The 27,497-nt window shown below is 43.3% G+C and overlaps 3 protein-coding genes across 12 annotated transcripts in view; 1 reads left to right on the top strand and 2 right to left on the bottom strand.

The window, feature by feature from the left end:
- LOC146493773 (uncharacterized) overlaps positions 1-27,497 on the top strand; it is a 561,837-nt gene that overhangs the window by 393,748 nt on the left and 140,592 nt on the right. The window lies entirely within an intron of this gene.
- Positions 1,449-5,111, bottom strand: LOC146493782 (uncharacterized). Of its 2 annotated transcripts, XM_085147992.1 has the most exons (4): positions 4,726-5,111; positions 2,252-3,399; positions 2,008-2,161; positions 1,449-1,777 (listed from the first exon to the last, which is right to left on the bottom strand). In XM_085147992.1, the coding sequence occupies exons 1-2, from the start codon at positions 4,775-4,777 to the stop codon at positions 2,576-2,578; spliced, it is 876 nt and encodes a 291-aa protein (XP_085004118.1). In that variant the 5' UTR covers positions 4,778-5,111; the 3' UTR covers positions 1,449-1,777; positions 2,008-2,161; positions 2,252-2,575. The 2 variants fall into 2 exon arrangements, with proteins under 2 accessions (XP_085004118.1, XP_085004117.1); XM_085147991.1 differs by having other exon boundaries at positions 2,008-3,399.
- On the bottom strand, positions 9,553-18,001 carry LOC146493781 (uncharacterized). Of its 9 annotated transcripts, XM_085148901.1 has the most exons (7): positions 17,845-18,000; positions 15,605-15,743; positions 14,954-15,018; positions 13,969-14,098; positions 12,942-13,135; positions 10,130-10,185; positions 9,554-10,035 (listed from the first exon to the last, which is right to left on the bottom strand). In XM_085148901.1, exons 5-7 carry the CDS (start codon positions 13,109-13,111, stop codon positions 9,641-9,643), a joined length of 621 nt encoding a protein of 206 aa, XP_085005027.1. In that variant the 5' UTR covers positions 13,112-13,135; positions 13,969-14,098; positions 14,954-15,018; positions 15,605-15,743; positions 17,845-18,000; the 3' UTR covers positions 9,554-9,640. The 9 variants fall into 9 exon arrangements, with proteins under 9 accessions (XP_085005030.1, XP_085005027.1, XP_085005026.1 ...); XM_085148900.1 differs by having other exon boundaries at positions 14,954-15,743; positions 17,845-18,001; XM_085148899.1 differs by having other exon boundaries at positions 13,969-15,018; positions 17,845-18,001.

The raw sequence follows: 27,497 nt of genomic DNA, 5'->3' as shown, positions 1-27,497 counted from the left end.
GTATCAAAAGGTTTCTGACAATATTGCTGGACATAATTGAGCTATTGATGTAAAAGTGCCTGGTTGTGTTGCACTGACCCTATGTTACTAAATATAGGCTGTCATATATTAACTGTTCCTCTACGTTCCTCAATGAATGCAGCCATTATTACACCCCTGAAAACAGGAAGGAAAGAATCACAAGAGTGATTTTGTGTTGTTATATCACAGAGTAGTTTAATGCAATGAGGAGAATGTGCGAAAGCCCCCTAGTGGAGATTGGAGACACTACCAATCGATCCCAGAAACTAGCTGATTAGTATTGTACAGATCGCAGTTCTCGTGAATAAAATGACAACCATTGATGCAACATGAAAAATAATAACTTTTAAACTATTTTCATATCTTATTTACATTGTCTTTATGCTTATGTCAACTGAGATGAATGTGCATTAACTGTTTTACTTTTTACTTTCAGTTGTGAACCCTTTTTATATATAAGAATAAGAATATCACATGACTGTGGCCTTGTGTTATACCCTCTCTGCTGCAGTGATGCTGCAGACAAACACAAACATCGTGATTAGACATTCAAGAAGAGCCTCTTAAAGATGAAGGTCTGTGTCTCTTGACCTAAACACATAATCCAGTTAAATCTGATTTATGTTCATTAATACGTCTGTGAGCATAAAGATGTAAGCCTTGGACCATCAGGATAAAATGCGGTCGGGAAACTTAACAAGCTTTGATAAAACTTCATCAGTAGCTCAAGCAAGACCTCAAAACCTTCGATCACCACGGGTGGTTAGCAGACTGTGGTTGTACCATGCAGCCTAACAACATGCAGTAAATTGCAGGTTAAAGCAGTCTGCTTACACATTGTTAAACGAGGGAAGGGAACTAATGTGGCTGTCACATTACCCTCTTGTCCCATTTCATCCCAGGACTCGATTAAATTGCTGTTCACTTTCTACAATACTTAAAACTGATCAGTAGGACCTGAAACTGCAAACATTCAAACATTCAGGCCAAGAATCAGTTGGTGAACATATTAATCTACTACAATTAGCAAAATGAATAAATAAACAGAAGAAAGTTACAGTGATAACAGAGTCATGGAGGTTAAACTCATGCAAATGACCTTCACCCAGGCTCATGGAAACAATCTCCTGCTTATAAACAGCAGATCATTTGTGTCAGTGTCAGGATGGTTTATATTTGAGCTTTTAGTTCACACAGAACAATTTTTATTAATTTTTTTTTAGCGATTACCAAAGTCTGTGAATCCCCAACTTGTTCAGTTGTTCTTTTTGCTCCCCATGAGGTCACTTTCACCATGTGACAAAAACAACACCCCACTGTACACACTCGGGCCACCAGCAACTTTCTAAATCCTCAATAAAAAGCTGACAGGTTGCAATGATGTTCCAAATAACTTATTAAGAAAACAACTAAATACACAGAAAATGTTATGAAAATTGGTTTATTTTATATCTCCTACTTTGAAATGATGCAATAAAAATATGTATAAAACATCACAAACTGTAATATTTTACAAATGCTTACGTCCTGCTGATGCAATGGAGACATCTTCCAGTGACAGTCTTCATCCGTGTGAGTGTGAGGAGGATCCTAAACCCACCGATACAGAAGTGCATGTTCACAACTCCCTCTGTGCAGGCGGGGTCAGGACCCTCCTCACCCTGGGTGGGGAGGGGTGGTGCTGTGGCCAGTCAGGTATGAAGTGCTGAGAGTGGATCTTTGGTCCTCTGTGCAGCTCTGTCCACTCTCAGCTTCCCTGCAAAGCAATAACACAAGAAAGATGTCATTTTAACACAAAACAGCATTTTCATTGTTGGTAGCTGCAGTATGTTGTTAAAAAGCAATTTTAAACCCAACGTATACACATGAAAAATATAAATAAACCTAAACCTACAGTGCTGCTGACATAGGATGATGATTTATACCAACTATTGGAAGAATTTCGTCTTCAAGACAGTTTGTTGTCAATGTGAGGTGATAACTTACATAGTTGGAACACAGCACCACTCTCCAGTTTTTCACTTGGTCATCCATCCTTCTCATCGGGTTGGTCGGGGTAAGGCTGTCTTCTGGGTGGGGTGTTAGCTCCATCTTGGACGTTGAGTGTCTGAAGTGTTGAATTCTTAGCCACAGGCTATACCTTATGTAAAAACAAGAGACTACAGTCAGTTCACTGCATCATTTTTAAACCTTTTCTACTTATTTGTGTTGACATTAAGTACAGACTTACCTTTGTCCTGCATGGTGAATTAGGGCTTGGGAAAAACTTATATTATTCATTTAAAAAGTTACCTGTGATATTAAGAAAAATGGAAGTAATAACAACTAAAAAACTACCTTTCAGTCACAATGTAATATTAATATTAATGTCACATATCAAGAAAAAAACAATACATTTCACATGTGCGAGTCAGATGTTCTTATATCTGTGTTACAAACAGGCTTAACTTAAACATTACAAAGTTAATTAAAAAGTAAAAGATATTTACAAACACTGCAAAACACAAAGGCCAACTTAAGTGTTACAAAGTTTAAAAACACGTTCTAACATAAACTAATCAGAGTCACTGTCATCAAGGGAAAGGTTAAAAAGCCTCTCCCAGAAACATCTGACTCCAAAACAACCTGAGGATGTTGAAGGGGCATCAAACTGGTCACTTACCTTGCACCTCTTTGCACTTACCTCTTCGGTGCAGATGTCTTCTCTGCTTCTCTTTTCTGAGGAAGGAGCAGCAGAGGGAGCAGATGAGGATGGAGCAGCAGAGGGAGCAGCAGAGGATGGAGCAGCAGAGGAAGCAGAGGGAGGAGCAGCTGAGGAAGGAGCAGCAGAGGAAGGAGCAGCAGAAGGAGGAGCAGCAGAGGAAGGAGCAGCAGAGGGAGCAGCTGAGGAAGCAGATGAGAGAGCAGCAGAGGGAGCAGCTGAGGAAGGAGCAGCTGGCGGATCACCAACTGGGGCAACAACTCGAGAGAAGAGTGGGGCGTTGGCCTGGCCGAAAGGCGGCATGGTGATAGGGGCAGCACCTGGAGCAATAGGATGTTGCCAATCGTGCCAAAACGGCTCTGGAGGGTGCTCCCGGATGAGAGGGGAATCATCACTCTCATCCATGGTGTCATACCCCGAGTCATCGCTAAGCCAATCCCCCCACTCTTCTGAGTCGTTCCAGTCAGATGAATTCTCAGTCTGTTCACTCACCTCTTCATCGTCTACAGGTAGGTAGGGGGGGTACTCACCTTCCTGTTCACCGTCATCAGCATCTGGTGCTTCATGAGAAGAGGCTGAGGGTGAGAGAGGGAAAAAATACTCACCATACTCACCTTCGCTGATACGCTGGGTATCAGTGTCCTGAGCAGGGTGTTCAACCACATAGTCAAGACGCCCTGTGAAGAAACAATTTTTAAAATAACATTAGGAATGTAATAGACACCCAGTGTTAAAGCAACAGACCTACATCTGTTAGTTTGAGCAGAGGATGAGAGAAAAGCATTTTATGTCAGACTGAATGACACTTCTACTTGTTCAATCTTTAAGTGAAGTTTTTTAATAGAAGACCACCAAACCTCCACCAAGGCAGCTCACTCTGTGTACTTTTAAGGTGACACTATATTGACACTATATATGACACTGTATTTTGTGTACATTCAATTTGTTTTATTTGTTCTTTGTAAGCCTTTATGCAAACACTATGTTGGAATAGGTAATGGATAATAGGTATTGATTTGTAAATAGCCGGACATGAGTAACTTATTATATAAATAAACTACAGTAAATTTATAACTAACCATGCAGCTCATTCTCCTGTTTTATTTACAATTCACGATGTCACACATTTTGAAAAAAGCTCATAGGTTAAATATGTGGATGCAAACCATAATGTAACATTTAGACCACATGTACCAATCTCATGTCCTAAATATAAAAAATATATTTTTTTTAAATAAAAACACAACCTCCTTGGCAAGAGTAAAAATTGCACACACACAAAGCTCTGCAGGTATGTCTGAAAATGATGGTCAAGTGAAAAACAAACAAACAAACAAACAGAAACTCTTAAATGTGCACAAGGACTGTATCTGCCATGAGGACAGATACATCTAATCTGTGGTAAACATGCTATCCCTGTGTAAATATCCCTGTGTACAATTTCTCTCTCTGCTATCTAATAAGGTTAAAAGCATTACTGTAATAGAAGATAGGTCTTAATACCATTATTACTACTGTTTTCATATTCTTTTGATATTATTTTATTTTTATTTTTTTATCTTTGTTGCAGCAGAGAAAAAATATAGTTTATGTCAATAAAGCCTTTGATCCGGAGAAGAAAAGGATGTTAGGAGGGGACCTGGATCTGTGTGTTTACACCTGCGTGTTCTGACGCCATGACATCTTGAAGATGCCGTTACCACAGAAACTGATTTTGGGGCATTTTACAAATTTTAGTCCATTAAACTATTTTTAACCATTTCCTTTTAAAGAAAAGTGTCAAATTTGAAGCCTTCAAATCAAAGTGATACCTTTTTTTTTCATATTCATACACCAGTCGTTAATAATTTCTACACCTCTCCCGGAAAATTTAAAGCATACAAACAATTTCCGGGAAACAATCTTGGAATACACATATTTGATCACGTTTAAAACTTGATATTCACACTGGAACTTGTTAAATTATTACAGTCATTTAAATTTAAAGAAACTTTCAAACGTACCTGCAGCGAAGTCCAGGTGACTGTCGAGGAGTCCGGGTCCACGGCGAGCCATCTTCAAACTTGAAAAACAAAAACAAGTACAAACGATCCACAGATGAAGTACTTGTTGTCGCTTTCAAGTAAAATCCGCTTTCAGTAAAAACTGCAAAACTTAGCTTTCCACAGGCTGAGGTTGGAGCAGGTCGAAACAAGTCCACGAGCAAGTGTAAACAAGATTGGAACCTTGTGCAGCATTTATAGACCCTCGGCGGCCATGGTTACGGTTGTCAACGTGCGTTTACACGTGCACGTGATAGAACTATATGAATGGAGCTCACCGCAGTGTAATTTACAGTTAATTTAATAATAATAATAATAATGGATTGGATTTTATATAGCGCTTTTCAAGGCACCCAAAGCGCTTTACAATACCACTTGGGGCGATTTTAGCCCATTTTTGGGGGTGCTGAAGCACCCCCAAAAATGGGCTAAAATCGTGCACGTGATAAAACTACCCCCAAAGATTTCTTACTTTTTTTTGACAATATTTGTTTTTTGTGTGACACACTATTAAAAATATAAAAAGCATACAGTACTTAATTGAGATGGAACATTTTAACAGCAAACGTTTAGATAACCCCTCCTCCCTCCCCAAATGGTTTGTTCCAGCTCGGCTCTCCCCTGCTCTGCAGCGCCGTTGCTGCCAGAGCAATAGTGGCTGAGACGCAGTGGAGCGGAGGGGGAAGTGCCTGGCTTAAAACAGGACATATTAGCTGCATTTAACCTTCAGTTACTCTTTATATAGTTAGGTAGGAGTCAGACCATGTTTCTTTTTAGCTGAAAAACATTACACCAGGTAACCTGCAGTGTTGAAAATCTCTTTTCCGACGATGTTTGCTACCCTACAATCCGTCCTGCTCTGTAGTAAAATCAGTGATATTTGACCGTCCCGTTGCTCCCATTGAAATTTATATAGCCTATTTAAAATCTAAAACTTAACATTATCTAGCCTGCTGTTGTTACCACTGTCCTGTTTGAAATGTAATGACAGAAACTGGTTATTTTGTCATATGTGCATGTGCCGATATTGAACCAGCCAGGTTCATAATGGATATGAGGAAGTTTTTTCCAAAGAAGGAGCCACATTTAGGTAAAAGTGTAAAATCAAATGATCCATTAATAAAGGATAATGTTGGATCAATGTTTTAATATTTGTATCCTTTATTAGATGTACATGTGGTTTGGTTATTTGCATTTTGGTTGAAAGTACACTGAGAGAGGACTTTTTTATTAGTGATCTTAATAGTATTTTTTTTTTTTAATCTAATTGAATACAATCTATTTGTGTATGATTGTCAGTCAAAGAGGGAGAGAGGAAAGAGGAGAACATGAGGAGAAAGTACAAGATCAGGAAGAACCAGGTAAGAAAACAGACAGGGAGTACTAACAGGCACAACACAAACTGTTAAACTGGCAAAGAAAAAAAAAAACTAATTTTACTCATACAATCTGGAAGTTGTGTTCTGGAAGTCACGGTTGCCAAAAACTTTTTGAAGCTCAAGAGTGAGGCTGGTGCCATTCCAGATATGTTAACATTGTACAATCTTCTGGACAATCAGATCTTCCCCACACTGAAAACTGTTATTCAGGTTGCCCTAACAAACCCAGTTAGCAGCTGTAGCTGTGAAAGGTCTTTTAGTGTCTTGAGTCAGCTCCATATCTGGCTGAGAAGGACCATGGGTCAAAGCAGACTCCAGCACCTGGCTGTGGTGTCAGTTGAGAAAGAGATGCTTGAGAGACTTGACCACCAAAATGTGACAGATTTACCAACCTCAAGGTGAGCCGACATAGGTTAAAAGAAAAGAAAAAATCTGCAGAGCCATAGTAGTATCTGCAGTAAAGATCTTTTCATATATTGTATACATTGTACCATAGGCCAAGGTGTCTCAGTTTTCTAATTTTTTAATAGTATTTTGTACATTTCAAGGACTCTTCTATTTTTGGAGTGTATTTTTTATGTATCTATTTTATATTATACATACACATTAAAAGTGAATCTCTGTCCAAAAAATGCACTGAGTTTACTTTTTACTCACTATGAGCATCATTCATTATTCTCCCGCAGTAATTAAGGTTAGGATATGTTTTTTTTTTTATTCCAATCCATTCTTCTTTTGCAGCATTTAAATAACCTTTATCAGATTTGATGGTTTTGTTACAGACTTTTCAAAAAAGTGTTTTGCTTTTCTTTCACAAATGTGGGGATTAAATTGTGTTAAAATGTACAAAACAGTGATGTCATGTTTTGTGACGAGGAACCAGGCACAGAGAGACTTGATGAATTTAAGAATCTTATGATTTAATAAAGAAATTTGCAGACTTGCACAGAGAGGGTAAAATTATGATGACTGATAATGGAGATGAAGTCAGCAGACGATGAGGACAGGGAGGAACAGGGGTTTAAATGATCATCATATGATGATCAATAGATCATCATCGCGATGATCTATGTGAATATAACAGTAAATACTAAATGTTAAACATTATTGTGCAGCACGTAATATCGACAGCGCACAGTGTGCTTTGAGGTAGGAGCCAAAAAGGGTGTAGTTTGTGTGTGTGATCACCCGAGTGTACACCTGTGTGCATGGACGCGCTTGTTTTTAAAAGGTTCCTTCATGTAATAATCTGCTAGAGGGGTGGGGGGCACAGCCCCGTCCTCCAGGGCATGAAGCAGGTTGGAGGAGATCAAAACTCCAGACATCCAGAGGCCCCCAGAACACAAGAGACCAAGGAAGACCAACAGAGGGGCAGCTGCGCCACTGTCCCAGAAAGAGCTGAGGAGAGTCCCAGATGAGGGGTCACTCAGCAGCCGTGGAGCAGAAGCCAGGTGGGGTTGCAGTGACGTGCTCGTGAGGTCCTCCGGCAGCCAGCTGTGCCAGAGTGACCGAGCCCCAGGCCGAGAGGCCGAGGGCACCCCACCCCCGAAGTGGCCCGAGCGAGCTCCAGGCTCCAGGCCCCGACAAGCAGCCACCAAGGAGTGAGCCAGTGTGTACCTGGGCGCCCATCCCTGGACACAAAGAACCACCAACGCACCGATGTCTGAGGACATCTGCCACTGGCAGGGGAAGTGGTGGGGGGAGATAAGCCTCCATACCTTGGAGGGCCTGAGATGTCCCCAGAGAGGTGGCGTCTGATACCCAACCTGACATATAGAAAAAAACAAACAGGCACACACAGATACTCTAAGCCCCAGGTCTAGGTACCCTTGCCCCTGGAGGGGGAAACTGCACCCAGACCCAGGTAGTGTTAGTCTTTTCCCTGGGGTGGAGAGAAGCAGACCGCCCCGACTCCGCAGCAGCAGGGAGGCCCCACACTCCAGACCCCAATCGGACGGCCAACTCCTCCTCCTGGCCCCCCGCCCCCACAGGCAACAGAGAACGGGGGTGTGTGAAGACTCCAAACCTCCCTCCGCCCGCTCATATGTAGTGTTGATGCATGTGTGTTCTAAGGTGCATTTAAAACCCAGGAGGGCATGGCGCTACCTGCCAGAGAGCAGCAGGTAAGCGCATAGCCCCTCCTGATAGCCCTCAATGTCTACGTGTATTTAAAATTGAGAGGTGGGCAACGACGCCAGGGGTGAGGTTGTACACCCTGATGGTCTTCTGGATGCCGTGTAGCGTGCCCAGCCCCAAGATCCTATATGTGTTATGAGAGTGTGAGTAATGTGAATGTCTAAGTTGTGAGATAAAATTGAGGCAGAGGCAGCCAGAAGGGGACAGAGGGGGGAGACAGCGTCACCTGTAACCATGGCAACATAACCTGCCACCTGGAACCACAGAACATAGCTGTCCAACCCCAAACAACCCTGACCCACTACAGTATGCTGATAAACTCCTATAACACATTGATAGCTTATATTGTACAATTTACAACATGTGATGTATATTGGTCGTCCATTATAATAATGAGAGCCTTAAATTTGAAAATCTGACACATGAACAGTCCCTGCTGTTAATCAGCTGTTGTCTGGTGTCCATTAGTATGTGTGAGAGAGAGAGAGGCAAACAGAAGCAAATTTAAATTGTGGTTGTCAGCTTTAATACTTCACGCTATGATAAATAGGCTCCCAATTTTAGTATGACACAAACTGACTGAAAAAAAAAATCTTTAGTTTCCTACACTAAAATCAGTGTCAATACTCAAAATCACATGACAGTCAGGGACACTGACAAAGAAATAGATATGTTTTCAAATCAAAGATTTATTTTTCAGGTAAATGGTTGAATATGATTAAAGAACCATGCTTGAAATGAACAAATCTTCAGTTTAGCTAAACCACCATTAAGTGCATCCACCCGATTTAATTTTTTATTTATACAGAACCTTTCCAGTTGCTGCTGCTTGTTGTCTGATTTCTGTTATTTGCCTTAGAAAATGCAAATTAAACCCTCACAAAGGTTAAAACAACAAACATAACTTTTACAGTTGAGTATTAATTTTTTATGCAAAAACAGAATTATACTATGGAGTCCTCCATTCACCTAGGTCAGCTTAGCACAAAGAGCAGAAGTCACCAAAACAGAACCTAGTGGTACACATTAAGTAAAACAAATGGAAAAGGACTTACACTTAAAAATGTATGTAAAAATTACTGTAAATAACTGTGAAATTTCAACTGTAAATGAGCATCAAAAAGAGTAAATAATTGTAATGTGTATGCTAAATTACTGCAAATTGACAAATGATAAATTGCCTTTATTTTTACACTTTCTGCCACCAGCTTCTTATACTCTTCATCCAACCTCTTGCCCAAATCGCTCATGCTCGCGTCTGCCCGATTCTCCCTGGGCTACACACAACAGACAATAACATAATTTAGTGACAGTGTTTACAGATGATCATCTTTATTAACGAACAAGTCCAGTAAACAAATTTAACTTCTCACCATGTCTTTAAAGGCCTCTCCCCTGTAATAAACCGTGGAGCCTGGATACTCCATTCCCTCGTCACGTAACTGCTTCATGCTTGAAGCCACCAGATGCAGCTCCTCTTCATCATAGGCATATACCTGTTGGTCCTCACAGGTCATCAGAACGAGCTGCTCACACGGGAATGAGATGCCCTCGACCACACCAATAACCTGCATGGTTACAACCTTCGGAAGGTAGAATTTCCCCCAACCGTTCACCACAAGAAAATTATCTTTGTAAACGGTGTCCTCAAGCCTTGCTTTCCTCAATGTGGCACCAGCCGGCTTCTTTAAGGGGAAACGCTCACCTTTATTTGCAGATACAATCTGTGAAACACCTGCTGGGGAGTCATCCTCACCTGCAACATGTGGAGACACATGCAGTTTCTTTAAGGATGGAAAATAATTATTTCAGCTTTCCTTTTACATGAGACAGAGATGATTGTACTGTACCTTTTTCTCTTTTGACAGGTGGGACATGAGACACAACAGGAAGGTTATGTTTCAACCTGAAATACAGAAGAGATTATGATTGTTATAAAGTTTAAAAGAACATTTTTCCTTTTACAATCCATTGTCATCCTTTCTCTCGTGCTCCTGCAGCCCCAGTCAGTCAGCCTCACTGTATGGAGCTTAATGCCAAGTAATTACTGTTATGTCCTCCTGAAGTCATAGCATCACAGTCATTTGTTTTGTATGTTCAAAAGCTTTGAGCTCGGGATATAAGTTGCCATTTCTGCACTGAACCATCTACAATCCTGAGTCCGTACATCCTGTGAGTGTTTGGTTCAAGGCTTCAGTCTACAGTCAGAGTCGGGTCCTCATCTTCAGTCACAACAGTGGTTGTTACTGTCTGTCAATGTTCCTGAATTATTTAAGTATATTTCCTAGAAGTATTTGTTTAATTTCACTCCTGTGCATCTCTTCTCCCTCTGTGTGAAAGGCAGTCTTCAATAAGAGGTTATGTGGTCAGTGTACAGATGTGCTCCATATTCCTTGATTCAATCGGAAATTTCACTTTTCAGTTAATCCAGCTCATTAAAGTTTATGTCCATGATGCTTGGTTTTCATATCACACTCATGCTAATTTACAATCACCAATCAACTGGTGGGGGAGGTTGTTACATCTTGCAGGAGGTCTCCTCTTCAGGAACTCACTCTGCAGGAGGGGGAGATACAGGAGAGGTGGAGGAAGATCTCAGCCTGGGTGTCTATTGTCTTGTGTAGTCTGGAAGATGAGTGGATGACGGGCCATTTTTAGGCCTTTGCATTCTAGCAGGAAACGTTCGGCCAGCATCGACATTCCAACAGTCTGAAAATTAATGAACAATCGATAACTACTGAAAGGGAGACAACCACTGGAGAAAATGAAAAGCTTTTGGAATACAAAACAGAAAAGAGAAGAGTTAAAGCTAAATGCACAAGTAGACTTTTGTGTAGACATTTCAAAGGGACTGCATCCGTTACCTCTGTTTATTGGAACCTAAAGCTGAAAAGCTGTCTTAACTTTCTGCCAAGGAACAGATGAAAAGAAGTTGTTTGGTCTCTCAAGCAGGTGTTATTTATGTGTGTTGTTCATTACTTTGGGTTGGTTGCTGTTTTTGATACAAATTCATCTGTGCCAATTGTAACATTTTCATATGTTACTATTTTTATATTGCTATGTATTATAAATAAATGATTACTTATTACTATTAAAAGTCTGCTTTTGTAGTTGTTGGTATTATTTATAAAATATCCGCTCTTAAGTTTTTTGCTCTATAAAACAGTACCTGTCCGTTTTTGGACATCAGCGGTTGAGGTCCCCTGGCTCATACAAAATAAAAGTAAAAGGTTTCAACATCCAGCCTTTTTATGATTAAATACAAAGTGTAATAACAGAGTTATCGGTATGTGATTTTGTTAATAGTTAATCATCCTTAACTGTAATTTAGAGTATGACTAAGTATAAGTTTAACAGTAATGATGAGTAAGAAAATATAGCCAGAGTAATGGAATGAGGCTAATACCTGACCTCGCACTGAGATTCGGTATAAAGTGGTATGTTTGTGCTAATGCTGACCTTGGGGCTCAGAGTTTCTCTGTGTGTATGTATTCGGGAATGTTAACTTGACCAATGTCCAATGGTTTGACAGCTTTCCTGTTGGATTGTATCACACAGAACGGGGATAAGTGCCCCAGTGGCCAGGTCGTGCACACCCTCATCTCTCTCCTTCACCATCATTAGTATTGGAAACCGGCATTAGCTCAGAGTAGATTAGACTTCTGTATAGTGCAAGTGATTTGATTTTATGATTATGTGATTCAGTTTTGTCTGTGCTCAAGCTAAATTACTTTAATAAAATATGTTGAATTCAAAAATTATAAACTGTGGACATTACCCTTTTAAACCTTTCTGAAACAATACAGGTAAAAACCAGTGTATAAAAGTTTACATGGGTATAAATAGCTCTTACACTTTACCCCAGCCTTTAAAATGACCAGATCCCTGGGGCCTGTTTTCCAGGCCACTAAATTAAACCCAGTCAATTACCAAGTGCACAGATCAAAAACCTACGAGGCCCACTAATAGTCCAAAAGTCTAAATCTTTAATAGAAAAGACAGGCAGAACTCAAACAAACAATAATCCAAACGAGGAGCATATATACACACTGGAAAGTAACTAATTATCAGTTATTACATCAGACTGATTAAATAAAGTAAAACTAATAAGGGAAGACGAACACAAGGGAAATAAAAATGACAACAGTGTAAACATACCAAAACTCACAAAATAAAACAGGAAATTGACTACAAACCGAGGAGTGTGACACAAATACATTCGTATTAAAACATATGTGATCATTTTCTTCCTTTGTAGCATTTTTAAGATATGTGTTAGAACAGTTATTATGCTGTGTGGATTAGGAACCAAACATTTTTGCCAAATAGTTAACTTAATACAAACTTAAAACAGTGAACAATTTTCAAGATTCTGATTTACAGATGATATGGACAGCAAACAAAAGTCACGAAAGGTTTCATTATTTAAGAGATCCAGTTTTTCACACAGGAAAGAAATGAAAGAATCCAGTGCAGCAGGACCAAAGGTGTGTGTCAGCAAACTGAAGGTTGAGGAATCAGTCAGTTCCTGTTTAAGGTTGTGTTGGATTTTGCGAAGAGTCTGTTATTAGAAAGTAAGTGTATTAACAATATTACACAAATAACCCAAATGACAAATAATACCAAAAAAGATACAACTTTCATATTATTCTACTTACTTACTTTGTCATATCAGCACTTGAATGGTCGATGCCTTTACAGACCATGTCTCTTGTGACATCACAAGCCAATCTTCCGGCAAACCCGAGGGCTAGCTCCCCAGCCTCCTCTTCACTCAGGACACTAAACACCGTTGGTTTAGTTTTGGCCTTCTTAGGCCTGTCAAGAATCATTGCAGGCAGTTTAGCTTTACGGCCCTAAAAAAGAAAAAGTGCAAACACCAAAAGAGACACACACACACACAAAGTTAAATGCTTTTGTTTACATGGTGTAACTGTGTATATGTTGCAGCAAATGCACAATTTCCAGATTCCACATTGTCACTTCAGTGATACGAGTAACCCGGATTTCTTTCAGGTGACATCAAAATCAAAATGTAAACCTACCCCAATTAAAGCTCTGAAAACATGAACTGACATGTTCTCTGCTTGGATTCTGCGCTTGATCTCGTCTTCTGTTATTGTGTAGGTTTTCTTTTTTGAGCTTGGTACAGATAAGCGACCATGCACTCTATAAACTGTACTACTTCCTTCTGAATCACTTTGAAATTCTGCATCTGCATCAATCCTGTCAGCATCATCATCATCAGCATTATCTGTACTCAATAATAATGGATTGCATTTATATAGCGCTTTTCAAGCTACGCTTCCACTGCTGTAGATATATTCATAGCACTCTGTAGATCTGTTTACCTCACACCGATACATCTGTATATATGTAGCACATCTGTATATTTGCTCTTATTGCACTTACTGATAAGATGCAAACTGTATTTTGTTACCCTGTATTTAGACATGTGTAATGACAGTAAAGTTGATTCTAAATGCTATCCTAAACATTTAAACAAAAGCAGCTACACAGCTACAGGAGAAGTTTTTAGAAGTGATTTTTAGAAGGCCAGTAAAGAGAGCATGGAGACAGATGGAGGATGCCAAATCCACTGAATCTACACGCTTCCTGTTTCCACCCCATCCTTCCAGTGCTCTACTTTACTCCCTGCTCTCTCTACCACAACTGTCTTTGAACTTGCCTGGGCCAGGTCTGAGTCCAGCTTTGCAACTCCAGCCAGGTCACATGACACAGGGGTTTGCTCTGATGTCAACAGGCAGGTCAGTGGAGCCCTCTGGTGATGGATTTATGCCAGTGAAACAGGAGGAGGCCTGAGAACAGACAGCAGGCTTAACTAGCAGGACAAAGTAGCATGTAGTACTTGAAGGAGTCATCACAGCCAATCAGTTCTCAGGAAAATGGAACATCACGTACATTTTCTCTTCTTTGATTTTCATCAATGTATTTCCTTTGAAATTAAAAATATTATTGGTATTTTTTTAAATATTTCCTTCTGTCAATATTTCTGCCTGATTAGAAGCTCATAGGCAGTTCCTGTCACTCTACAATAAAATAATGTAAAGGCTGCCCTCTCTGCCATCCCACTAGCTGACCTAACTGACACAAGTAAACTGTGTTAAGATACCCTACATGGACTAAGGTTCTTGGCCACATACATATAGATTTGTGTGGCTGTAGAAATCATGCCATGAAGCTCCCAGCGCACATTTTTGATGCTTCTGTCTGTGGCAGAGGTGGTTTGGAGCTCGGCAGAGCCTTGGTGGCTTTTACTGACTATACACCCCTACCCATTTATTATGAACAAACAGCACAACTGTTTTTTTCTATATTACACTTGCATGATTTAGATTTATACTTATGTGGCAGCTATTCACTGGCCTGACAAAGTTATTTTAAATGATATCATGTCATGAATAACACAAGTTATTTTCCATGAAATCTAAAAGTGGTGAAATTCTCAAAAAATGAATGAGACGTGCATGTAATTTGACATATTTTGTTGTTTTGTGTGTGTGTTTGTCTGTATGAAATTTTGACGTGTATCTGAAAAACACAATTTTGAAAACACTGGAAAGACCTCAAGACATTTTTTCTTTTGCTTACTATGTAAACAAAAATTCCCACCAATGCTTTTCAGTGTGAAATTTAGTGTGTAGAGAAAATACCTGTGCCAGGTTGTCTCCATCTAGTGGTGAATAACGCATTACCACTACATCAGGTGAGTTTTTCTCTGTGCACAGTGACACAAAACTCATTTAACAACATAAACTATTTAAAAAATGATGTAGGCAGATCAAGGCAATGTTACAGATTCAGTAAGAACAGAAGTTTATTGCAATCCTTCAAATATGCAGGGCGTCACACTAACACAGCTGCTTGTCCAGCATAGCTCTGTTATTATCAATTTGATTCGAAACATGTCCAGTTTATTGTCTTAAACTGGCATTAAAGCTTCAATGAACTAAAGTGGTCCCTCTGAGTCAGCACCCAGAAAGCTCGTCTCTTTTAAAAATGTGGCCATAAATACGAGCGCTGCTAGGATCTTAAAACACTGGGGCTAAATCCAGACCTGAAATCTTTGGAAGTTTCACTCAGTAACAGCACCTTTTTAATATTATTGACTATTTTTTATAGTCACATTTATATAAAATGTCAAACATTATACGTTAGCTAAAGGTTGAAGTCACAGAGCTATACTGAACAACAATGCAATTTGAGTTTTTCTTGTTTGTACTATATATTTGATTTATTGTAAGCAGTGGGAGTAAAACCTAAAGAAAAAAATAGTAAAAATATGAATGAATCTCTGCTCTTACAGCTTGTGCTTTTATTGTGCCGTGATGTCTCCTTTGAAACTGTCCTCTTGCTCGTCTTTTGGATGCTCACCTCTTCTTCACCTTTCCTGTTCCTTTCACTAAACTGCTGCACTCTTGTTCTCTGCTCTCGCCTCCTGTTCTGGTTACAATTAGATTGCAGTCAGCATGTGCCAAATAAACTTGCTCCAAATCGATCATGTTTGATATGATGATGAAGTTTTTAAACATCTTATTTATCAACTTATTTGATGCACTGTATCAATCAATTATTAAACAAATATCAGACTGTAGAAAAGCCAATAATAATGCACTGAGCAAGTTCATGCCATAAGAGCTAAATGGCCATAAAAGAAAATCCTGAATGCCTAATACAGGACAGGCCAACATTGAATGCAGCCACAGATCGACATCAGTCAGCTTTCTGCACTTTCCACCTGATCACATCTGTCCTCAAAGTCATGTCATTTCCTCTGTGGTTCATTTATGTTTACTTTTACATTTGCAGTGACAATAAATTTAGTGACATAGTGCACACATTATTTCCTATGGACTGCTGGGTTATCTTGGTTCATTTAAGTTAGTATTTTTTTTGTCTATCTTATTTGATAGACAAAAAGGATCTTGTACTCATAAACAAACATAGAATAGTGGATAAAAATGACACATTGTGAAATTTGTCATTGGTCACTGCTTAATTTCCTCATTATTTAAGCATTACTCATCCTTAGTATGTCAATTATAAATACAGATATACGTTCTTAGAAAGAACCACTTCTGAACCTGATCTCCTTACTCCAAGGAGCTTTTGTGAGATATCATTGTGCCAGAGGAGGAGGGCATCCAATACTTCTTTCATTTCACCTGAGTTCGCCTGTGGGAAAGCACAGCGCCGAATACCCTGACTATTTCTTTGAATTCAGGAGTACTAGTGAACTAATCTTGAGTGATTACTGAATTATCTGAATAAAGCTAACCAGAGAAATTCTAAACTCTTAAACCAGAGATATCTGAATTTATGTCTGCACCTTCACACTCCAGATATGAAGGATCATACCTGTTTTACCTCCGGTGTTGTGCCAAAAAGTGATCGTCTGACAAAAACTGATTTCCAATGTCTTTACTTATATTGGTAAATAGACTTTAGTGACATGATTTACAAAAGGGTATATATCAAGTTTAATAACGACCCATTTTTTCAAGTATATTTATAACTCTGTGTTATTGTAACTATATTAAAACCAACCCAGTCCTTTTGGGACACTTAAAATATGTTTAGAGAACTATTATTAAATTTGTTGCAATTTCTGCTGTCCTCTTGGCCAGATTACTCTTTAAAAAAGTAATTTTAATGTCAAATGAATAAATACGAAGTAAAAATCACTGCCAAAAAGTGATTGCAGCTTCTACCTTGTGACAGGAATGTTGTTTGTGGCACAAGATGACTCAATATCACTCATGAGGGATACATATGACATGTTTCACATATTATAGACCAAAAAGTTGTCTATAGCAGTTTATCCCTCCTGTTATGTTGCGGGTCAGATTGACCCAGAACAGAAGAGATGTCACATGTCATCTGCATCACTACAGAAAACGAAAAAAAATCTAAATTATAAAAGAAAATTGTAAATAATCAATGCCAGTGTTTCTGACACTTTTGGATGAGTAAATTTGCCCCGGGTCAAATTAACCCAGAAGCATAATTGGTGTTCCTGGAAACCAACATAACAGGAGGGTTAAATATGATCAACTGGTTTTTGACAAATACCGAAAATTAGTTTATGGCAGATATGACTTTTTGACACAACACCAGCTAACTGACAAGACCTAGTTAAAAGCTAATATTACAGTTGAATATTATTGCACCTAACCTTAGGCTCAGTATTCTAAAACTCGACCTTCCCCTCTGATAAACCATATGCTTATGTAACAAATATGTCAGCTTACCAAAGAACAGAGGACAATTTATTCAGGGTGTGACAGCACTTTACCACCTGTGTCCAACATATCATACAAATTTCTGGACTGGAGCACGTACATCGTTAAAAACTCCAGGACTTCATCACAGCCTCTCTCACATCCGCTTTACATGTGTAGTTTACAGGAAACTTAAATAACACTGGCTGAATATGTTTGTAGCAGGATAAAATTAGGGTCCCTTATATGAATGGGATTTAAACAGGGAGAAAGAAGAAAAATATTGGCATCAGTTACCAACACTTCACTCAATTGAGACTCACTTGTGTTTAACACTGGAATATGTGAACATATTACTTATTGAGTCCTTTCTCAGTCCATGGGTTGTGAAACCGCAACATCCTCCATCCGTAGTAAGAGAAAGCGTCTGTGGCAATGACCAAAATGTCTCCATACAGCCTTTGTGAATAAGAAAAATTTTTTTTTTTAAAAAATCTTTTTAAAATGTATAGAGCTAAATATAAAACGTGTCTGTGAGTCCTTCAGTCCAAATACTCGAGGTCGAGAAGAATATTTTAAAACACACCCCTTTAGCTTACATCTTGAAAGTAGTGCAAGCCATATGGGTTTATATTCCAAACAGTGACACACGAACTTGATCACCGAAATCCGCTTAACATGGCTGCTAATTTTCAAGCTTACTAGCTTATTCACGATTAGCACACTAATAATCATCATTAACCACACATCATAACATAACCAAACGATAACATATAGAAAGAAACGATGTACGTATAAAACACAAATTCTAGCAGGAGAATAAATAATCAGTATTTTAAGGCTACTGCATGTACAGATGTCACTGCTGGCTCACATGAGCTACCTCTGAGAACCCCACAGTTTACTCCCCAGCTGACTGTCGCGAAAGAGTCGTAAATCACTGGCATTGTAAAACTTTAAATTATTCCAGGGCATGTTAAAAACAAAACTCCAAATAGATGGACTGGATATTAAACGGTATCAAACGACTAGATTAACACAGGGTTACAATTACATTCTACCATCGTCACATCGAGAGTTTATTCATTAATCATCAGAGTTCAACAATGTGACATCCAGTTGAAAACAACTTCAGTAACGCCAGCCAAAACAGGCTAACAGTGAATAACAGCACAAAAACAGCCGTGCTTATCGACAGCTCGACATATCACATGTCACATTTTAACTGTCTGTTTTACAGCCTCTTCCAGAAAACGAACGGTACACTATACACATATACAGTATATTGATTTTATTTGGTTTTAGAGTTTAACCTGAAATCTTTTGCAGCTGAGCAGCAGAGCTCCAAAGCGTCCCCTGTAACCATGGTTACGCAGAGGCGTAACAGTGTTCCAACTGTGACGTCACAGTGGAGAACCTATGTCAAACTGATACCTGGATCAGCCTGCAACTTTGATTGGCACTTTTCTGCTGAGATCCGGAGCTCGACGCCCTGGCACCCCGGGATAAGATGAGTTGCTGTGTTTTTCACGGAGAAAAAATAATTAACATGGAATAACGTCAGTCTCCGATGGAAAAAAAAAGATGCAAGCAAAAGAGGACAGCAGATTGAGAAGAGATTTCTTCAAACGGTAAGGAGCTTCTACCAAGTGATATTTGATAAGGTTAAAACTTCAAGCTTAAATCTAATGTCCAGATTCATGCTAAACTTTTCTGATTACTCAGTGAATCTGTTCATATGTTGCCGTTTTAAGCTATTAATTTCATGGTGACAAATATCTTTGACAAAAAATGCAGGATTAATTAAAAGCTATATATGACTGCTAGGTTAGGACGTGGTTAGGAGCAAATACTTAAGAGAGAGAGAGAGAGATATTTTTGCTCTGATAGAAATCTTTATTAATATTTATGGGAAATGGGCCTCTATTAGATTGTTTGTGGCCAATACAATAAATTGTCTCCTGGCTTTCAGGTCCCCCTGAGCCAAATTTGCAAAAATATCAGATTTTACAATCAAGGAACAAACTAGAGTAAAGAACAAATTGCCTATTAAACAGTAATTTGGAGCAAAGGGGCAACTTCCTCAGAAGCCATTAAAATGATTTGAGAGTAAAGATCATGCATCATCGTGGTAAGAAAAATTATATCCAATGTGTAGCAAAGATACAAGAGGGAGTCATTGAAGTGACAGAACACTGAAGTGACACAAAAGATAATCCTAATTTTACAGTTTTTGCAATTAACAAAAAAAAAAAAAACAGATTTAAAGTGAAACAAATATTTCCAAATCATGGAATGGTGCTGACATTATCACTCATTCCATATTGTTCCTAAGGTTTTCAGTCTTTTTCTACTTTAACTTTTGAAGTTGCATGTACACATATGCTTTAACTGCATATGTGTACATGCATGTGAACTGATGTGTGCTTGTGTGGGGATTTGAAGTTACGGTGCCTTGAAAAATTATTCATAGTTCTTGAACTTTTACACATTTTGTCACCTTACAACCACAAACAAAATGTGTTTTTTATTGACCTTTTCTATGATAGATTAACACAAAGTAGCACATAATTGTGAAGTGGTATGAAAATAATACATGGTTGTCAAAATTCTAAGCAAATAAATTTGGAAAAGTGTGGCATGCATTTCTATTCAAACCCCTGCTCTTCATAGAGCCACCTTTTGCTACAGTTACACCTGCAAGTCTTTTGGAGTATGTCTCTACCAGCTTTGCACATCTAGAGACTGAAATATTTGCCCATTCTTCATTGTAAAACAGCTCAAGCTCAGACAGATTGGACAGAAAGCGTGTCTGAACAGCAATGTTCAACTCTTGCCACAGATGCTCAATGGGATTTAGGTCTGAACTTTGACTGACCCTTCTAACACATGGATATTCTTTGATCTAAAGCATTCCATTGAAGCTCCAACTGTATATTTAGGGTCATTGTCTTCCTGGAAGGTACATCTACATCCCAAGCTCAAGTCCTTCGCAGCCTCCAACAGGTTTTCTTCCAGAATTCCGATCTATTTAGCTCCATCCATCTTCCCATCATCTCTGACCAGTTTCTCTGTCCCTGTAGAAGGAAAACATCCCCACAGCATGATGTTGCCACCACCATGTTTCACAATGGGGATGGTACGTTCAGGGTGATGAGCAGTGTTATTTTTCCGCCACATGTAGCGCTTTTCATATAGGCCAAAAAGTTTAACTTTGGTCTCGTCTGATCAGAGTACCTTCTTCCACATGTTTGCTGTGTCCCCTACATGGTTCCTGGCAAACTGCAGATGGAACTTTTTATGACTTTCGGTCAACATTGGCTTTCTTCTTGCCACTCTTCCATGTAAGCCAGATTTGTGGAGTACACAACTTACAGTTGTCCTGTAGACAGATTCTCCCACCTGAGCTGTGGAATTCTGCAGCTCCTCCAAAGTGACCATGTGCCTCTTGGAAGCTTCTCTGACCAGTGCTCTTCTTGCTCAGTCTGTCAGTTTAGGTGGACGGTCATATCTTGGTAGGTTTGCAGTTGTAGGAAACCTTTTCTATTTTTGGATGATGGATTGAACAGTGCTCCTTGAGATGTTCAAAGCTCAGGATATTTTTTTATAACCTATCCCTGCTTTAAACTTATCTACAACTTTATCACTGACCTGCCAGGTGAGTTCCTTGGTTTTCATGAAGCTGTTTGTTCATTAATGTTCTTTAACAAACTACTGAGGCCGTCACAGAGCAGTTGTATTTATAATGAGACTAAATTACACACAGGTAAACTTAATTTGGTTGCCTTCTAAAGGCAATTGATATCACTGGATTTTGTTTAGGGGTATCAGAGTACAGGGAACTGAATGCTAATCAACATGACACTTTTCAGATTTTATTTGCTTGATATTCTGAAAACCATGTATCATTTTGTCTGTGAAGGTTCTCAGTCATCCAGGTCATCGTAGTCAAAGGAGCTTGCAAAGAAAAGCGTCTGGACTTCTTTAAGTTACTTGAAGACGTTTCATCTCTCATCCGAGAAGCTTCTTCAGTTCTAAGGTCAAATGGTGGGGAGTCCCAGATTTCCCAGACTTGGCTCAGGTGATTAGAGGATCATCAGGGGGTCCTTTTGTCCCTCTGTGGGGGGATACTCCCACTAGGTTTAAATCTGGGACTCCCCACCATTTGACCTTAGAACTGAAGAAGCTTCTCGTTTTTCAAGGTACTGTAGGTCTACATTCTTCTTCTTCTATGGTAGAGCAGCCTGGGCAGAGTAAGACCCAGCTTTTAAATGCTGCCATCTGTTAGCACAAATGACTGTAGAAGACATTGGTTATTGCAAAAGGACATTTTTTTTGGGGGGGGAGGGGGGGAGGGGCAGAGATTGGAACTTTACTGATAAATGTGACAACCTATATATGTGATGTCATTACGGGATAATGACATCACATATATTTAGAATTTTACCACCAGTTTTATCCTTTGATCCTTAAATCCATAAATAGGGGTGAAAAGTGACGACTTTTAGTCCAATAATTGCAGCAATTGTGCTTGCAGAATTGAAACATTTGCCAGAGAAGTATTTTGAAACATCTGGATCCTTTTCGGAGTAACTGTTTACAGATTCCAACATGTCTCAGAGAAAACAACCCTACAGATTTCTAAGGTAAGTTTTCTTTCTTTTTTCTGTTGTTCATAAACAGAAAAAAGACTCACACAGACTCAACCTCTACATGGCTGCCTTCTCCTGTAACCCGGCATGTTTCTAGGGTTTGTTTACTTCTTTTTTATGTTGTTCTTTCAGTGTTTGTCTTGAGATAAGGTTTGAAGTGTCTGTGGTGCAGCTGGTCTGGTCTGTCTCGAGACAGTGCAGGCTGCACCCACCTGTAACAGGTGGAGACTCACCAGGAAATTCAGAACTCACAAGTTTTGTCTTTCTAAACTCTTCTGTAGAGGGTTTCTCTGAGAAACAAGGGGAAGGTAGTGAGGCCTGGGGGAGGTCCACCGATATAAAGAGTGGCCAGGAGGCCTGGTCCAGGTTTTTTCTGCTTTCTTTTGTGGTGATCTTGGCTCAAGAGTTGGGCGTTCGTCTTGTAATCGGAAGATTGCTGTGTCCTTGGGCAAGACACTTCACCCGTTGCCTACTGGTGGTGGTCAGAGGGCCCGGTGGCGCCAGTGTTAGGCAGCCTCGCCTCTGTCAGTGCGCCCCAGGATGGCTGTGGCTACAATGTAGCTTGTCCTAACCAGTGTGTGAATGGGTGGATGACTGAATGTGTAAAGCACTTTGGGGTCCTTAGGGACTAGTAAAATGCCATTTACCATGTTTTTACCATTCTTTTCCACGCCTGGGGGAGGTGCCACCCCGTCATGAGGGCTGGCAAGGCTTTCGGAGCCTGGGGAGCAGACACCCGCACAAAGGGTGGCCAGGCGGCCAGGTCTGGGTTTTTTCTTCTTTCTTTCACACGCCTGGTAGGCGGTGCCACCTGATCACAAGGGCTGGCAAGGCTTTCAGAGCCTAGGGAACGGACACCCGCACAAAGGGTGGCCAGGCGGCCCGGTCCGGGTTTTTTCCTCTTTCTTTCACACGCCTGGTGGGCGGTGCCACCCGATCACAAGGGCTGGCAAGACTTTCGGAGCCTGGGGAGCGGACACCCGCATAAAGGGTGGCCAGGCGGCCCGGTCCGGGTTTTTTCATCTTTTCTTCTTTCTTTCACACGCCTGGTGGGCGGTGCCACCCGATCACAAGGGCTGGCAAGGCTTTCGGAGCCTGGGGAGCGGACACCCGCACAAAGGGTGGCCAGGCGGCCCGGTCCGGGTTTTTTCTTCTTTCTTTCACACGCCTGGTGGGCGGTGCCACCCGATCACAAGGGCTGGCAAGGCTTTCGGAGCCTGGGGAGCGGACACCCGCAAAAAGGGTGGCCAGGCGGCCCGGTCCGGGTTTTTTCTTCTTTCTTTCACACGCCTGGTGGGCGGTGCCATCCGATCACAAGGGCTGGCAAGGCTATCGGAGCCTGGGAAGCGGACAACCGCATAAAGGGTGGCCAGACGGCCCGGTCCGGGTTTTTTCTTCTTTCTTTCACACGCCTGGTGGGTGGTGCCACCCGATCACAAGGGCTGGCAAGGCTATCGGAGCCTGGGAAGCGGACACCCGCATAAAGGGTGGCCAGGCGGCCCGGTCCGGGTTTTTTCTTCTTTCTTCTTTCTTTCACACGCCTGGTGGGCGGTGCCACCCGATCACAAGGGCTGGCAAGGCTTTCGGAGCCTGGGGAGCGGACACCCGCACAAAGGGTGGCCAGGCGGCCCGGTCCGGGTTTTTTCTTCTTTCTTTCACACGCCTGGTGGGCGGTGCCACCCGATCACAAGGGCTGGCAAGGCTTTCGGAGCCTGGGGAGCGGACACCCGCACAAAGGGTGGCCAGGCGGCCCGGTCCGGGTTTTTTTTCTTTCTTTCGCACGCCTGGTGGGCGGTGCCACCCGATCACAAGGGCTGGCAAGGCTTTCGGAGTCTGGGGAGCGGACACCCGCACAAAGGGTGGCCAGGCGGCCCGGTCCGGGTTTTTTCTTCTTTCTTTCACACGCCTGGTGGGCGGTGCCACCCGATCACAAGGGCTGGCAAGGCTTTCGGAGCCTGGGGAGCGGACACCCGCACAAAGGGTGGCCAGGCGGCCCGGTCCGGGTTTTTTCGTCTTTCTTTCACACGCCTGGTGGGCGGTGCCACCCGATCACAAGGGCTGGCAAGGCTTTCGGAGCCTGAGGAGCGGACACCCGCACAAAGGGTGGCCAGGCGGCCCGGTCCGGGTTTTTTCTTCTTTTCTTCTTTCTTTCACACGCCTGGTGGGCGGTGCCACCCGATCACAAGGGCTGGCAAGGCTTTCGGAGCCTGGGGAGCGGACACCCGCACAAAGGGTGGCCAGGCGGCCCGGTCTGGGTTTTTTCTTCTTTCTTTCACATGCCTGGTGGGCGGTGCCACCCGATCACAAGGGCTGGCAAGGCTTTCGGAGCCTGGGGAGCGGACACCCGCAAAAAGGGTGGCCAGGCGGCCCGGTCCGGGTTTTTTCTTCTTTCTTTCACACGCCTGGTGGGCGGTGCCACCCGATCACAAGGGCTGGCAAGGCTTTCGGAGCCTGGGGAGCGGACACCCGCAAAAAGGGTGGCCAGGCGGCCCGGTCCGGGTTTTTTCGTCTTTCTTTCACACGCCTGGTGGGCGGTGCCACCCGATCACAAGGGCTGGCAAGGCTATCGGAGCCTGGGGAGCGGACACCCGCACAAAGGGTGGCCAGGCGGCCCGGTCCGGGTTTTTTCTTCTTTCTTTCACACGCCTGGTGGGCGGTGCCACCCGATCACAAGGGCTGGCAAGGCTTTCGGAGCCTGGGAAGCGGACACCCGCATAAAGGGTGGCCAGGCGGCCCGGTGCGGGTTTTTTCTTCTTTTCTTCTTTCTTTTCCACGCCTGGTGGGCGGTGCCACCCGATCACAAGGGCTGGCAAGGCTTTCAGAGCCTACAGAGCGGACACCCGCACAAAGTGTGGCCAGGTGGCCCTGTCTGGGTTTTTCCTTCTTTCTTTCACACGCCTGGTGGGCGGTGCCACCTGATCACAAGGGCTGGCAAGGCTTTCGCAGCCTGGGGAGCGGACACCCGCACAAAGGGTGGCCAGGCAGCCCGGTCCGGGATTTTTCTTCTTTCTTTCACACGCCTGGTGGGCGGTGCCACCCGATCACAAGGGCTGGCAAGGCTTTCGGAGCCTGGGGAGCGGACACCTGCAAAAAGGGTGGCCAGGCGGCCCGGTCCGGGCTTTTTATTCTTTTCTTCTTTCTTTCACACGCCTGGTGGGCGGTGCCACCCGATCACAAGGGCTGGCAAGGCTTTCGGAGCCTGGGGAGCGGACACCCGCACAAAGGGTGGCCAGGCGGCCCGGTCTGGGTTTTTTCTTCTTTCTTTCACACGCCTGGTGGGCGGTGCCACCCGATCACAAGGGCTGGCAAGGCTTTCAGAGCCTAGGGAACGGACACCCGCACAAAGGGTGGCCAGGCGGCCCGGTCCGGGTTTTTTCCTCTTTCTTTCACACGCCTGGTCCCGGTCCGGGTTTTTTCTTCTTTCTTTCACACACCTGGTGGGCGGTGCCACCCGATCACAAGGGATGGCAAGGCTTTCGGAGCCTGGCGAGCGGACACCCGCACAAAAGGTAGCCAGGCGGCCCGGTCCGGGTTTTTTCTTCTTTCTTTCACACGCCTGGTGGGCGGTGCAACCCGATCACAAGGGCTGGCAAGGCTTTCGGAGCCCGGGAAGCGGACACCCGCATAAAGGGTGGCCAGGCGGCCCGGTCCGGGTTTTTTCTTCTTTCTTTTCCACGCCTGGTGGGCGGTGCCACCCGATCACAAGGGCTGGCAAGGCTATCGGAGCCTGGGAAGCGGACACCCGCATAAAGGGTGGCCAGACTGCCCGGTCCGGGTTTTTTCTTCTTTCTTTCACACGCCTGGTGGGCGGTGCCACCCGATCACAAGGGCTGGCAAGGCTTTCGGAGCCTGGGGAGCGGACACCCGCATAAAGGGTGGCCAGGCGGCCCGGTCCGGGTTTTTTCTTCTTTCTTTCACACGCCTGGTGGGCGGTGCCACCCGATCACAAGGGCTGGCAAGGCTTTCGGAGCCTGGGGAGCGGACACCCGCACAAAGGGTGGCCAGGCGGCCCGGTCCGGGTTTTTTCGTCTTTCTTTCACACGCCTGGTGGGCGGTGCCACCCGATCACAAGGGCTGGCAAGGCTTTCGGAGCCTGGGGAGCGGACACCTGCATAAAGGGTGGCCAGGCGGCCCGGTCCGGGTTTTTTCTTCTTTCTTTCACACGCCTGGTGGGCGGTGCCACCCGATCACAAGGGCTGGCAAGGCTTTTGGAGCCTGGGAAGCGGACACCCGCATAAAGGGTGGCCAGGCGGCCCGGTCCGGGTTTTTTCTTCTTTTCTTCTTTCTTTCACACGCCTGGTGGGTGGTTCCACCCGATCACAAGGGCTGGCAAGGCTTTCAGAGCCTAAGGAGCGGACACCCGCACAAAGGGTGGCCAGGCGGCCCGGTCCGGATTTTTTCTTCTTTCTTTCACACGCCTGGTGGGCGGTGCCACCCGATCACAAGGGCTGGCAAGGCTTTCGGAGCCTGGGGAGCGGACACCCGCAAAAAGGGTGGCCAGGCGGCCCGGTCCGGGTTTTTTCTTCTTTCTTTTCCACGCCTGGTGGGCGGTGCCACCCGATCACAAGGGCTGGCAAGGCTTTCGGAGCCTGGGAAGCGGACACCCGCATAAAGGGTGGCCAGGCGGCCCGGTCCGGGTTTTTTCTTCTTTCTTTCACACGCCTGGTGGGCGGTGCCACCCGATCACAAGGGCTGGCAAGGCTTTTGGAGCCTGGGGAGCGGACACCCGCACAATGGGTGGCCAGGCGGCCCGGTCCGGGTTTTTTCGTCTTTCTTTCACACGCCTGGTGGGCGGTGCCACCCGATCACAAGGGCTGGTAAGGCTTTCGGAGCCTGGGAAGCGGACACCCGCACAAAGGGTGGCCAGGCGGCCCGGTCCGGGTTTTTTCTTCTTTTCTTCTTTCTTTCACACGCCTGGTGGGTGGTTCCACCCGATCACAAGGGCTGGCAAGGCTTTCAGAGCCTAAGGAGCGGACACCCGCACAAAGGGTGGCCAGGCGGCCCGGTCCGGATTTTTTCTTCTTTCTTTCACACGCCTGGTGGGCGGTGCCACCCGATCACAAGGGCTGCCAAGGCTTTCGGAGCCTGGGGAGCGGACACCCGCAAAAAGGGTGGCCAGGCGGCCCGGTCCGGATTTTTTCTTCTTTCTTTTCCACGCCTGGTGGGCGGTGCCACCCGATCACAAGGGCTGGCAAGGCTTTCGGAGCCTGGGAAGCGGACACCCGCATAAAGGGTGGCCAGGCGGCCCGGTCCGGGTGTTTTCATCTTTTCTTCTTTCTTTCACACGCCTGGTGGGCGGTGCCACCCGATCACAAGGGCTGGCA

This window comes from Neolamprologus multifasciatus, chromosome 22, assembly GCF_963576455.1.
Source record: "Neolamprologus multifasciatus chromosome 22, fNeoMul1.2, whole genome shotgun sequence".
In the NCBI taxonomy this organism is placed as follows: Eukaryota; Metazoa; Chordata; class Actinopteri; order Cichliformes; family Cichlidae; genus Neolamprologus; species Neolamprologus multifasciatus.
Note: the sequence above shows the minus strand (reverse complement) of the source record. Positions and strands in the feature narration are given on the sequence as shown.

Excerpts from the sequence above, each read along its gene's own strand:
- LOC146493781 (XM_085148895.1), bottom strand. The coding sequence starts at position 13,111 with ATGATTCTTGACAGGCCTAAGAAGGCCAAAACTAAACCAACGGTGTTT. Across the intron at positions 10,186-12,941 it reads TCAAGTGCTGATATGACAAA|GTTGAAACATAACCTTCCTG; the intron begins GTAAGTAAGTAG and ends TCTGTATTTCAG. Across the intron at positions 10,036-10,129 it reads ACCTGTCAAAAGAGAAAAAG|GTGAGGATGACTCCCCAGCA; the intron begins GTACAGTACAAT and ends CACATGTTGCAG.
- LOC146493782 (XM_085147991.1), bottom strand. The coding sequence starts at position 4,777 with ATGGCTCGCCGTGGACCCGGACTCCTCGACAGTCACCTGGACTTCGCT. Across the intron at positions 3,400-4,725 it reads TCACCTGGACTTCGCTGCAG|GGCGTCTTGACTATGTGGTT; the intron begins GTACGTTTGAAA and ends GTTTCTTCACAG.